General features: G+C 54.4%; 1 protein-coding gene across 1 annotated transcript in view; it reads left to right on the forward strand.

Annotated features, from left to right (window-relative positions):
- The first annotated feature begins 466 nt into the window (after positions 1-466).
- The window catches only part of LOC132399534 (ephrin-A4-like), a 54,277-nt gene continuing 40,012 nt past the window's right edge, over positions 467-14,731 (forward strand). The window contains exon 1 of the mRNA XM_059980000.1: positions 467-913. Within this exon, the coding sequence (XP_059835983.1) occupies positions 801-913 (113 nt within the window). The 5' untranslated portion in view covers positions 467-800. The remainder of the gene's footprint in view (positions 914-14,731) is intronic.

A 14,731-nucleotide genomic window follows, 5' to 3' on the forward strand; every position in this document is an offset into this window, starting at 1 on the left:
CCTCAACCACCTGCTCCCCCCACCATGAGAGCAATAGCAAAAGCCCCCAAAAGAGATCTTGAACTAGTCCTTCAGAAAGTAGTGATCTTACCACCTCGTCTCAAACTCCTCCTCATTCTCCCCTCACCCTCATTCCTCTCCATTCTTTCCCTGTCTGTCTCCCTCTCCCCGACTCCACATTGTCCCTCTTCTCTCTGCTTTTTCCATTCCTCCCTTTTCCCACCTCTCCTCTCCTTCCCTCTCTCCCCTTTTGCCCCCTCTGTCTCTCCCCTTTCTTTTCCTTCTCTCTTTCTGTCCTCCTCTATCTCTCCCCTCCTCTTTCTTTACCTCCTTTCTCTCTCTCTCCCTTTCAGTCACCTCCCTTTCACTTTCTCTCTTATTGCTGCCTCACTATCCCTCTCTCCCCCTCTTGGCCCCACCACAAGCAACAGGTCCGGCAAATTCCGACCCTGGGTCATCTGAACCTCATCCACTTGCCTCTCATCCCTCTCCCAATCTCCTCAAGCTGGCCCGTGGGATTTCCCCTGGGAATCTTAGAAACTAAGCTTTCAAAAATAAGTCAAATCAAAAATACAAAAAAATCGCATCGCCCCTTTAAGACATCATTGCAATTTTAATTGCCTGCGCGCCGACACACACACACACACAAGCAAAAGGTTTAAAGTTACACATATCTGGGGCGTGTCTTCAGGAGTTAAAAAAAAAGTACAAACATCCAAGTTTAGCATCTAGCTGTGACTGAGTGTGGCAGAGGGAGGAAGAGAGGGGAAAAGACAGAGAAAGGGAGAAAAATCGCAGATATGCATTGCGATTTGTTCTTACAACGTGCGCTGTGGCTTTACACGTTGCTGCAAGAAGTTGACAAGGTTTTATCAGCCAGGCACGCCGTATACTGGAACAGCACAAATCGAAGGTAAGTGGAACAAAGTCTCTCCCTCGCTCGGCACTTCCTTCCCGAGAAAACTCTGAAAGTTATTGTGCAATGTTGTAAACGATTCTGCAGAAACATGGCTAAAAGGATCAACACAAAAGTTGGCTTAAAAGTTTGAGCAGAAATTTGTTTTTTTAAAAACTTAGCAGAAAGTTGGTTAAAAAGTTTAAAAAGAAAGTTTGTAAACAGTTCTGCAGAAAGCTGGTGACTAAGATTAAAAAGAAAATTGGTTAAAAAGTTTTAAAAGAAAGTTGGTTACAAAACATTTTAGCCAGAGTTAGTAACACAGCTTTTCTTTCTGCAAGTTTTACCATGGAACAGAAGCTACCTCCTTGCTTACTTTACATTTCTTCAAATATTTAGACACTTGCCTAGAAGGAAATGTGTGGAAAATTATACCGAGGCGTGTGTCGTCTTGCAGATTTGGAAGTCTGTATGTGAACCGCCTAGTTTGCAGTCTCAGGCTATTGTTCAGCGAGGCACTTGAGATATTTACACCTTTGTCTTCTTGTTGGGTTAGGTAAATATTATTCTTGTCCCAGCCTTGACTCACCTCTGTTCAGGCAGTTTAAATGTGGTTAATTCAGGCGCTCTTAAAGAGACAGTGTCTGTTGGTAACTGACTGCTGTTGATACAAAGGGACTGATTGTTGTCAAATGGCGGTGGGAATCTTTACCACTTGTCTCCCAGTCAGAGCCAAACCCCAGCAGATCAAACCCAAACCCAGCTGGCAATGTGCTGTTGAAACAGGTTTTTCATCACTGCCACATGTTGTGGGATGTGTTGTTTTCAGGCAGCAGTACAGAGCCATATATGAAATATACAGTACTGTAGATTACAGAAAGAAATGTACAGCCAGTGGCCACTTTACCTCCTGAACCTAATCAAGCGGCCACTGAGTGTATGATCATGGACTTCTCCACTCCAATGTTCAGCGTGATTGCGTTCAGAGATGTCCTTCCCCGCACCACGGTTGCAATGAGTAACTCCCACCTTCCTGTCAGACTGGCCATTCGCCTCTGACCGCTCTCATTCCCACAGGACTGTTCACACCATTCCCTGTAATCTCCAGACTGTGTGTGAAAATCCCAGGAGATCAGCGGTCCCTGACATACTCAAACCACCCGGACTGTCGCTGTCTAACACCGGGGTACGGTACCGGTGGGGACGAGTCTGTCGCTGTGTAACACCGGGGTACGGTACCTGTGGGGACGGGTCTGTCACTGTATAACACCGGGGTACGGTACCGGTGGGGACGGGTCTGTCACTGTGTAACACCGGGGTACGGTACCGGTGGGGACGAGTCTGTCGCTGTGTAACACCGGGGTACGGTACCAGTGGGGACGGGTCTGTCACTGTATAACACCGGGGTACGGTACCGGTGGGGACGGGTCTGTCACTGTGTAACACCGGGGTACGGTACCGGTGGGGACGAGTCTGTCGCTGTGTAACACCGGGGTACGGTACCGGTGGGGACGGGTCTGTCACTGTGTAACACCGGGGTACGGTACCGGTGGGGACGGGTCTGTCACTGTATAACACCGGGGTACGGTACCGGTGGGGATGGGTCTGTCACTGTATAACACCGGGGTACGGTACCGGTGGGGACGGGTCTGTCACTATGTAACACCGGGGTACGGTACCGGTGGGGACGGGTCTGTCACTGTCTAACACTGGGGTACGGTACCGGTGGGGACGGGTCTGTCACTGTGTAACACTGGGGTACTGTACCGGTGGGAACGGGTCTGTCACTGTCTAACACTGGGGTACGGTACCGGTGGGGACGGGTCTGTCACTGTGTAACACTGGGGTACGGTACCGGTGGGGACGGGTCTGTCACTGTGTAACACTGGGGTACGGTACCGGTGGGAACGGGTCTGTCACTGTCTAACACTGGGGTACAGCTACACTCAGGGGAGACATAATGGGGGGGGTCAGACACCGTTTGGGTGGAACTCAGGAGTAGGAAGGGTGCAATCACACTGGTGGGGTTGTCCTACAGACCCTCTAATTCCACCAGGACATTGAGGAACAGATGTGTAATCAGATTAAGGGACTAGGGAAAATAATAGATTTTATGTCATGGGGAGTTTCAACTTCCCTAATATAAACTGGGTCCTTCTAAGTGTAAGGGGTTTAGATGGGGCAGAATTTGTTGAATGTTTCCAGGAAGGATGTGGACGGTCCAGCAACAAGGAGGGGTGTTCTGGGTCTGGTGTTGGGTAATGAGCCTGGCCAGGCGACTGAACTTTCTGTGGGTGAACAGTTAGCACCACAGCTCCTTAACTTTCCGGATAGTATAAAGATGGCACGGTCCTTGTGGGAGAGTGTTAAATTGGAGTAGGGCATTAGGCAGGATCTGTGAAGTGATAATTGGGAACACCTTTTCTCTGGCAAGTCCACATCAGCCATGTGGAGGGTGTTTAAAGATCAACTGCACAGAGTACAGGAAAGGTATGTTCCTGTTAGAAGGAAGGATGGGGATGGAAAGCGAAGACAACCTTGGGTGTCCAGAGAGGTGATGAATTTATTCCAGAAGAAGGAAAAGTGTGTAAAGCTTCAGAAGTCCGGATCAAACAGAGCACATGAGGAGTGGAAGGAAGCCGGAAGAGAACTAAAGAAGGGAATTAGGAAAGCCAGGAGGGGCCATGAGACAAGCCAGAGAGAATCTGCAGAAGCTGGAACTTAGCAGGCCAGACAGCTTCTCAGAAAAGAGTAAACTCAATGAGCACTGTGGATGCTGGGGTCAACTCAACATGCTGGAGGAATTCTCCAAACTCAGAGGAGGCCAAACTACCGTCTGGGTCATCTCCAGCCCCTTGGTATGAACATCAAATTCTCCAACTTCTGGTAATTCCCTCCCTCTCCCATCCCACCTTCACTCTGCCTCCTCCTCCAGCTGCCTATCACCTCTCTCACGATTCTGCCTTCTTCTACTACCCATAGTGCATTCCCCTTACATTCCTCCTTCACCTCTCCTGTCTATCCCCTCCCTGCTTCCCCTCCCCCACCCCTTGATCTTTCCTCTGATTGGTTTTCCACCCTCCCCCCACCTTCTTTATAGGGCCCCTGCCCCCCTTTCTTCACTCCTGACGAAGGGCCTCGGCCCGAAACGTTGACTGCTCCTTTCCACGGATGCTGCTGAGTTCATCCAGCGTGTTGCACGTGTTGATCTAGGAAAAGAGTACAGTTGACATTTTGGGCCGAAACCCTTTGGCAGAAATGGAGGGGAAAAAAAGAGTAGATTTAAAAGATGTGGGGAGGGGAGAGAGAAATGCCAGGCGATAGGTGAAACTGGGGGCGGGGGGAATGAAGAAAAGAGCTGGGAAGTTGATCGGTGAGAGAGACGGAAGGCCATGGAAGCAAGAAAAGGGGCGAGGAGCACCGGAGGGAGACGGAGGGTGGGGCAGGAGAGAGGGACAAAAGGGGATGGGAAATGGTGAAGGGAGGGACTGGGGGGAGGCATGACCGGGAGTTTGAGAAATTGATGTTCATGCCATCAGGTTGGAGGCTACCCAAACAGGATATAAAGTGTTGTTCCTCCAACCTGATTGTGGCCTCATCCCGACGGTGGGGAGGCCATGGATCGACAGAATGGATGGCCACTAGGAGACCTTGCTTGTCCTGGCGGATGAAGTGTGGGTGCTCGTCAATGCCTGGTGAGGCACATGCAGTAAAGGCTTTTAAAAGATTTTGGATAGGCACATGGATGTAAAGGAGATGGAGGGATACGGACATGGTGTAGGGAGGAGGGATTAGTGTTAGGATGTTTTTTATTTAAGATGGTTCAACAGAAAATTGTGGGCTGAAAGGACTGTTCCTGTGCTGTACAGTTTTAGGCTCCTCTGTCCCCTCTCTCACTCGCCCTACCCTCTCCCCATCACTCATCTCCCTTTCCCTCACCCCCCCACTCCCCACCAACCCCCTCTGTACACCAGCTCTCTCTTCCCCCTCTCCACACCCTCCCCCTTCTCACTCTCTTCCCCGTCCCCACCCATCTATTAAAGTAGGCAGGATGAAATCCCTGTCCTGATGAAATTGTTGTCGATGAATCCCTGCTTCAGAGTGAGACATTGATTTCTATTCCACCCGGCCGGACACTCATTGATCTGATCTCCCACTGACTTGGATTAATAATGATCTGCTCGATGAGGAGGGAAGCGGTAATCGAGAGAACAGAAGATAGCGCGATGTCAGAGAGACACTCACATTAAAGCCTTCAAAGTATTGGCAGCATATGTCCTGACATTGTTGTTTCTGTATGTTGTACCCAGAAGCTCCCTAAACTCAAAGTGAAGCTCCCTCTACTCTGTCCGATCACACACTCCCGGGGTCAGACACAGAGTGAAACTCCCTCCACACCGTCCCATCACACACTCCCGGGGTCAGACGCAGAGTGAAACTCCCTCCACACCGTCCCATCACACACTTCCAGGGTCAGACACAGAGTGAAACTCCCTCTACACCGTCCCATCACACACTCCCGGGGTCAGACACAGAGTGAAACTCCCTGCACACCGTCCCATCACACACTCCCGGGGTCAGACACAGGTGAAACTCCCTCCACACCATCCCATCACACACTCCCGGGGTCAGACACGAGTGAAACTCCCTCCACACCGTCCCATCACAAACTCCGGGGGTCAGACACAGGTGAAACTCCCTCTACACCATCCCATCACACACTCCCGGGGTCAGACACGAGTGAAACTCCCTCCACACCGTCCCATCACACAATCCCGGGGTCAGACACAGAGTGAAACTCCCTCTACACCGTCCCTTCACACACTCCCGGAGTCAGACACAGAGTGAAACTCCCTCCACACCGTCCCATCACACACTCCTGGGATCAGACACAGAGTGAAGCTCCCTCCACACCATCCCATCACACACTCCCGGGGTCAGACACAGAGTGAAGCTCCCTCCACACCATCCCATCACACACTCCCGGGGTCAGACACGAGTGAAACTCCCTCCACACCGTCCCATCACACACTCCCGGGGTCAGACACAGAGTGAAACTCCCTCCACACCGTCCCATCACACACTCCCGGGGTCAGACACAGAGTGAAACTCCCTCTACACCATCACACACTCCCGGGGTCAGACACAGAGTAAAACTCCCTCTACACCGTCCCTTCACACACTCCCGGGGTCAGACACAGAGTGAAGCTCCCTCTACACCATCCCATCACACACTCCTGGGATCAGACACAGAGTGAAGCTCCCTCCACACCATCCCATCACACACTCCCGGGGTCAGACACAAAGTGAAGCTCCCTCCACGCCATCCCATCACACACTCCCGGGGTCAGACACGAGTGAAACTCCCTCCACACCGTCCCATCACACACTCCCGGGGTCAGACACAGAGTGAAACTCCCTCTACACCGTCCCTTCACACACTCCCGGGGTCAGACAGAGAGTGAAACTCCCTCTACACCATCCCATCACACACTCCTGGGATCAGACACAGAGTGAAGCTCCCTCTACACCATCCCATCACACACTCCCGGGGTCAGACACAGAGTGAAGCTCCCTCTACACCATCCCATCACACACTCCTGGGATCAGACACAGAGTGAAGCTCCCACCACACCATCCCATCACACACTCCCGGGGTCAGACACAGAGTGAAGCTCCCTCCACACCATCCCATCACACACTCCCGGGGTCAGACACGAGTGAAACTCCCTCCACACCGTCCCATCACACACTCCCGGGGTCAGACACGAGTGAAACTCCCTCCACACCGTCCCATCACACACTCCCAGGGTCAGACACGAGTGAAACTCCCTCCACACCGTCCCATCACACACTCCCGGGGTCAGACACAGAGTGAAGCTCCCTCTACACCATCCCATCACACACTCCTGGGATCAGACACAGAGTGAAGCTCCCTCCACACCATCCCATCACACACTCCCGGGGTCAGACACAGAGTGAAGCTCCCTCCACACCATCCCATCACGCACTCCCGGGGTCAGACACGAGTGAAACTCCCTCCACACCGTCCCATCACACACTCCCGGGGTCAGACACGAGTGAAACTCCCTCCACACCGTCCCATCACACACTCCCGGGGTCAGACACAGGTGAAACTCCCTCTACACCATCCCATCACACACTCCCGGGGTCAGACACGAGTGAAACTCCCTCCACACCGTCCCATCACACACTCCCGGGGTCAGACACAGAGTGAAGCTCCCTCTACACCATCCCATCACACACTCCTGGGATCAGACACAGAGTGAAGCTCCCTCCACACCATCCCATCACACACTCCCGGGGTCAGACACAAAGTGAAGCTCCCTCCACACCATCCCATCACACACTCCCGGGGTCAGACACGAGTGAAACTCCCTCCACACCATCCCATCACACACTCCCGGGGTCAGACACAGAGTGAAACTCCCTCCACACCATCCCATCACACACTCCCGGGGTCAGACACGAGTGAAACTCCCTCCACACCGTCCCATCACACACTCCCGGGGTCAGACACAGAGTGAAGCTCCCTCTACACCATCCCATCACACACTCCTGGGATCAGACACAGAGTGAAGCTCCCTCCACACCATCCCATCACACACTCCCGGGGTCAGACACAGAGTGAAGCTCCCTCCACACCATCCCATCACACACTCCCGGGGTCAGACACGAGTGAAACTCCCTCCACACCGTCCCATCACACACTCCCGGGGTCAGACACGAGTGAAACTCCCTCCACACCGTCCCATCACACACTCCCGGGGTCAGACACAGGTGAAACTCCCTCTACACCATCCCATCACACACTCCCGGGGTCAGACACGAGTGAAACTCCCTCCACACCGTCCCATCACACACTCCCGGGGTCAGACACAGAGTGAAACTCCCTCTACACCGTCCCTTCACACACTCCCGGAGTCAGACACAGAGTGAAACTCCCTCCACACCGTCCCATCACACACTCCTGGGATCAGACACAGAGTGAAGCTCCCTCCACACCATCCCATCACACACTCCCGGGGTCAGACACAGAGTGAAGCTCCCTCCACACCATCCCATCACACACTCCCGGGGTCAGACACGAGTGAAACTCCCTCCACACCGTCCCATCACACACTCCCGGGGTCAGACACAGAGTGAATCTCCCTCCACACCGTCCCATCACACACTCCCGGGGTCAGACACAAAGTGAAGCTCCCTCCACACCATCCCATCACACACTCCCGGGGTCAGACACGAGTGAAACTCCCTCCACACCGTCCCATCACACACTCCCGGGGTCAGACACAGAGTGAAACTCCCTCTACACCGTCCCTTCACACACTCCCGGGGTCAGACACAGAGTGAAGCTCCCTCTACACCATCCCATCACACACTCCTGGGATCAGACACAGAGTGAAGCTCCCTCCACACCATCCCATCACACACTCCCGGGGTCAGACACAGAGTGAAGCTCTTCTGAATGCACTGGGAGAAATCGAGGAAAAACTGCTGTATTAAGGTCGTGAGTTACTTGGGGTTGGTTTGAAATGTCTCTTGGACATCTAAGTGAGCGGCTGGTTTAGTGTGGAAGCTTCGTTTGGAGTTTCTCTGCCAGTTTGGACAGGGTTCATTGACAGCTGCTGACTGTAGCACCCTGCTGTGGCCGCTGGCAACTTGCCAGGAAGCCGGGTCGCAACAAAAATCGGAGTCAAACGCCGTTGTTCCCCCACTGACATCGGGACACCTCCTTCCATCTTTATCGTCGTGACTCACGTTCGGTGTAGGAGCCAAAGCATCGTTTGAGACGTATCAACCTCTCACGGCCTGGAGTTTCTGCAGGACTAATGGAGCCTTTCCTGGCATTGGCATTCCTGGCACGGAGCCAGCAAGGTACCGTCGAGTACAAACTTTTCCCGCCAGTTACTCAACTCGCTCCAGGACTTTATCACCCAGCACTGCTGTATATTTCTCGATTCAGGCATAGTGCCAGTATGCTGGATCGGTCTCCAGGGAGTCGCAGGCCTTCGGGGAGTTATGCAAAGGCGGCTGCCTCCCCAGCCTCGAACAGTGCCCTGTTTCGGTTGGTGAAAGTAAAACGCGGGGCGCAATGTATATTGCATCCTGGAACTGCCCTGAGAAAAGTGCACGGAGGCCGTGCTGGGGGAAGATGGTATTTTGGCCACAGAGGAAGAGTTCGGGAAGGCGGTGTTTTATCTGAGGAATGATGAGTTGGTGCATCGGGCCCTCAGTAGAGGGATCACAGTGAAGAACATCTCTTTACAGATGGAGCTAGTGACTGCTCCCACACAACGCATCGTCCTCGGTCACATACAGCCTTTCATCCCCAACGAGGACCTGCTTCCCGCACTAGCACGCTTGGGGCAAGTAAGGTCAGAAATAACTGCCATCAGGCACAAATTCAGGAGACGCACCCTCCGTACCGTAATCTCTTTCTGGCGACAGGTATTCATGCAGCTGGAAAGGGAGGACAAAGTTGAGGGCCGGTTTACTGTCCGGCACGAGGGGGTAGATTATCAGGTGTATTGGAGCTCTGAGCGCCCACGGTGCCATGCGTGTGGGGAGGTGGGGCACTTTCGGAGGGACTGTCCTAGCACCCGAAAACCCAGGGAGTCCTCTTCGGGAACCAGTGTCCCAGCTACCTCTGCCCCTGCCCCTGTCTCTACCCCTGTCCCTATTCCTACGTCTGTTCCAGTCCCTGCTCCTACCCCTGTGGTTCAGGCGGGTGATCCTGAGGCTATGTGCAGGGAGGTTCAGGCGAGGGACGGGGTGGAGCCTGTGCAGGGAAGGAAAGTGAGGAAGAAATCGAAACGCATGAAGAAGTCGGCCCCCGAGACTGCAGAGCTCACGCCCATTTGCCCTGAAGTGGAGCGGGAGGCTCGGGGAAGTGCACAGACGGACGGGGTGATGGAAGCGGAGAGTAACGCTCCATCGGTGAATCCCGCACCTGCGTGCTCCTCCGGCTTGGAGAAGGGAATGTTTCCCCAAGAGGGCAGAGAATGTAGATGTGGGGGAGTCCCAGAAAGGGGTGGGAATCCGGGTGGGAGTTGTGTCTAACCCTGAATCCCCAGATGAAGCTACCAGTCCTGGGGTGGGTGGTGTGGTTGTGCATGAAGCTAGTGCTAGGCCTGTTTGCACAACTAAAACAGACCTGGAGCCCTCCACCCAGGACTTAGCAGTCAGCGCCTCCCTGGAGGGAAATGTATTAAGTAGTACAAGTGGAGGGGAGACCAGGCTCTCTCACAGTCAGCATCAGGCTGCTGGTGAATCCATTGGGCCAGAGCTGCTGGGGTCCCCTTCATGCCTGTCTCCTGGGGAGGGTGATGCAACCTGCATGCCGACCCCATCAACTAATGGCCTGCGGGGAGTCCCTTGGGATTTTCCCTCCATCGCCGCAACTGTGGGTAAGACTGATGCGACGGTGGAGCGGGAAGGTATAGGGGAGGTACCCGCTGTGCAGTGTAGGTTACAGGGGCAGCCACCTTATACCCCACATGAGGAGGACGGTGGGGGATCTGTCTGCAGTGAGGGGTTGGAGGGGGATTCATTTGATAGCGAGACAATGGACATCCTCACCCCTCCAGAGAAGTCCCCATTGATACCTGTGGAGGAGATCAGAGAGTTTATTCACTCCTCCGTGGGTGCAAAGCATCGGCCTAAACCAGCCTCGCTTCGCTGGCCTAGCATGCCAAGGCTGGTGAAGTCCCTGAGGGTCATCCTCAGACGGAAGGGGAAGGGGAAAAGGAATTCTGTGTCGGGGAATGACAGGCGGCAGCTGAAATCCTTCCTGGATGACCTGGTGCGGGACATCAGGATGAAAAGCAGCCTCGCTCCTTCGGGAGATGGTGGGTCACAGGGAAGCGATGGTAGCAGTCGGGCCCGGAAAGCAAAGGATATTCTCGGTTTTCTTCGGGAGAGTGCGGCTGAGGGCGCCATCGCTCTCAGTGGGAAGGGGACTGGTGCTGAGGCCTAGTGTGCTCCCGACATGAAGTTTACCATAGCTAGTCTCAATGTGAACGGTAGCAGGGGCTCTCTCCGCAGGTATAACAATCTCTCAGTCCTCAGGGACGGGAGATATGCGGTGAGTTTCCTGCAGGAAACCCATACCACCCCGGGGGACGAGTCCGCTTGGCTCCTGGAGTGGCAGGGCGGGGTCTACATGAGTCACCTTAGCTCCAACTCTAGTGGGGTGGCGATCCTGTTGGCCCCAACCTTCCGGCCAGAAATCGTAGGAGTCCAAGATGTTGTGCCCGGCCGTCTGCTCCACCTGGCTGTGCACCTGGATGGAGTACCGTTACATTTTATCAACGTGTACGCTCCGAGGCGCGGGGTGATGCAGACGCGCCTATTCTGTCAGCTGTCCACCTTGCTGAGTTCCATCGATCCTGGGGACTGCGGGTCATCCTTGGGGGAGACTTCAACTGTACACTCGAGGTGGAGGACCGCTCAGACCTCCAACGCGACCCAGCATCGGCAAAAAAGTTAAAGGAGCTAGTCGGCTCCTTTGACTTGGTGGACAGCTGGCGGAATCTTCACCCTGACTCTAGCGCCTTCTCCAGAAGATCTAGAGGGGGGGGTTCCCGGATAGACCGCCTATATATCTCTCGGGCTTATGTCTCCCGCGTGTCGGCTTCCTCCATGCGGCCGATATCGTGCTCGGATCATCACCTTGTCTGGATGGAATTTACTGCTCTGCACCCTAGGGTGGGGTCTGGGTATTGGCACTTTAACAACCGGCTGCTGGAGAACAGCCGATTCCGAGATTCATTCTGAGCGTTCTGGGCCACCTGGAGAGAGTTTCGCTCCCTACGGCTGTGGTGGGATGTGGACAAGGCCCACATCCGGTTTTTATGTCGGGAGTACACTAGGGGGTGGACAAAGAGGCGGGGCTCTGAGATTGAGCAGCTTGAGAAAGCATTGCTTGACCTAGAGTCCCGTCTTGGTCCAACTGGTGGAGACCAACAGCTGTGGCAGGAATACCAGGAGAAGATCGCACTAAGGAATCTGCAGCTTCAGCAGTCCTGAGGTGCGTATGTGAGGTCGCGGATCCAAATGCTGCAAGATTTGGACCGCGGCTCACCCTTCTTCTACTCGTTGGAGAAGTGGCGGGGAGTTCAAAAGCAGCTGGTGGAGCTATTGGCTGCTGATGGCTCCTCCATCACGGATCCTGATGAAATTATCGAAGAAGTCCGCACTTTCTATCTGTCCTTATTCTCACCGGATCCGTCAAATGCGGGGGCGTGCAGTGAGGTCTGGGAAGATTTGCCAAAGGTCAGCCCAGAGGACGCAGCGTGTCTGGACGCCTCCCTGACTGGGGAGGAGCTGTCTACTGCCCTTCGGCAACTCCGGAGGGGTAAATCCCCTGGCTTAGATGGTCTGAGTGTGGAGTTTTATCAGGCTTTTTGGGAGGGGTCGATTACAGCCTTGTTCTAGGGGAGAGCCTAGCCACCGGGGAAATGCCCCTCTCATGGCGGAGAGCTGTTGTGGTCCTGCTGCCCAAGAAGGGAGACCTCCGCCTGCTAAAGAACTGGCACCCTGTCTCCCTCTTGTGCGCGGACTACAAGATCTTCGCCTGGGCAATGGCCAATCGTCTTGGTTCAGTACGGAGACAGGTGATCCATCCTGACCAATCTTACACAGTCCCGGGCCGCTCCATCCAGGACAATGTCCACCTAGTACGGGACCCGGTCCACCTGCAGCAGGAGACTGGGTCCCCGGCAGCATTTCTTTCTCTTGACCAGGAGAAGGCGTTTGACCAGGTAGACCACAGTTTCCTGGTGGGCACTCTGCACTTTGTGGCCCGAGTTCGGCTCCTATACTCTCCTATATGCCGCACAGTGCCTTGTTAAGGTCAATGGATCACTGGCAGCGCCCATTCCCTTCAAGAGAGGAGTACGTCAGGGATGCCCCATGTCCAGTCAATTGTACGCTATCTGTGTCGAGCCATTCCTGAGCCTTCTTTGGCGAAGGCTGACAGGTCTGTTCCTGCGTGAACTGGACATGGAGGTCGTCCTCTCGGCCTACGCCGATGATGTACTCCTCATGATGACAGATCCCAATGATCTGCAGAGGATGCGTGATTGCCAAGAAGTTTTCTCGGCGGCATCCTCCGCTAGGATCAACTGGGCGAAATGTTCCGGACTCTTAGTGGGTCAGTGGCAGGTGAACTCCCTGCCGGAGGAGATGAGAGCTTTTGAGTGGAGTACTCGGCGTTCCCTCTATCTGGGAGTCTACCTGAGTCCTTCTGGGGAGACCTGGCTGGCGAACTGGCAGGACCTGGAGACGAAAGTCATGGCCCGGCTGGGGCGCTGGTCAGGCCTTCTCAGGGTGCTTTCCTATCGACGCAGGGTGGTGGTAATAAACCAGCTGGTGGCCTCCATGTTGTGGTATCGGATCGTCACCTTGGCCCCTCCTGCCCCGTTTGTTGCGAGAATGCAGAGGAAGTTAGTGGACTTCTTCTGGGGCAACAGGAAACACTGGGTCTCTGCAGCGGTCTTGAGTCTCCCAGTGGGAGAGGGCGGACAGTCACTGGTGTGTGTACGTACGCGACTGGCGGCTCTCCGCCTCAGGACCCTGCTGAGCCTTTCTCACTTTATCCTTTAAAATTGTTCCAATTGTTGACTGACATAGCCTAACACTTTTCCAATGACCGATGGCGTTCCACCTCTTTCCGATCACTTTATTATTTCCACTTCATTTTCAACCGTGTTCGTGATTACTTTCGTGAACAGAAACACTGCAGATTCAGAGCTCCGCTGGGTCCTAATGTCCACCCCACAGAGAGAGGTTAAATAGGGTCTGGGGTTCCGCTGGGTCCTAATGTCCACCCCACCGAGAGAGGTTAAATAGGGTCTGGGGCTCCGCTGGGTCCTAATGTCTACCCCACCGAGAGAGGTTAAATAGGGTCTGGGGCTCCGCTGGGTCCTAATGTCCACCCCACCGAGAGAGGTTAAATAGGGTCTGGGGCTCCGCTGGGTCCTAATGTCCACCCCACCGAGAGAGGTTAAATAGGGTCTGGGGCTCCGCTGGGTCCTAATGTCCACCCCACCGAGAGAGGTTAAATAGGGTCTGGGGCTCCGCTGGGTCCTAATGTCCACCCCACCGAGAGAGGTTAAATAGGGTCTGGGGCTCCGCTGGGTCCTAATGTCCACCCCACCGAGAGAGGTTAAATAGGGTCTGGGGCTCCGCTGGGTCCTAATGTCCACCCCACCGAGAGAGGTTAAATAGGGTCTGGGGCTCCGCTGGGTCCTAATGTCCACCCCACCGAGAGAGGTTAAATAGGGTCTGGGGCTCCGCTGGGTCCTAATGTCCACCCCACCGAGAGAGGTTAAATAGGGTCTGGGGCTCCGCTGGGTCCTAATGTCCACCCCACCGAGAGAGGTTAAATAGGGTCTGGGGCTCCGCTGGGTCCTAATGTCCACCCCACCGAGAGAGGTTAAATAGGGTCTGGGGCTCCGCTGGGTCCTAATGTCCACCCCACCGAGAGAGGTTAAATAGGGTCTGGGGCTCCGCTGGGTCCTAATGTCCACCCCACCGAGAGAGGTTAAATAGGGTCTGGGGCTCCGCTGGGTCCTAATGTCCACCCCACCGAGAGAGGTTAAATAAGGTCTGGGGTTCCGCTGGGTCCTAATGTCCACCCCACCGAGAGAGGTTAAATAAGGTCTGGGATTCTGCTGGATCCTAATGTCCAGCGCATTGAGATGGTTGAATAAGGGACTTGAGCATCCGCGAATTTTGGCAAGATAAGAGGCAGCTGGGTGGACAGCCAGCGCCGTTTTCCCAGGGCAGAAATGGCTCATCTGAGAGGGC

The sequence above is a fragment of the Hypanus sabinus genome, chromosome 9 (genome assembly GCF_030144855.1).
Source record: "Hypanus sabinus isolate sHypSab1 chromosome 9, sHypSab1.hap1, whole genome shotgun sequence".
Lineage (NCBI taxonomy): Eukaryota > Metazoa > Chordata > Chondrichthyes > Myliobatiformes > Dasyatidae > Hypanus > Hypanus sabinus.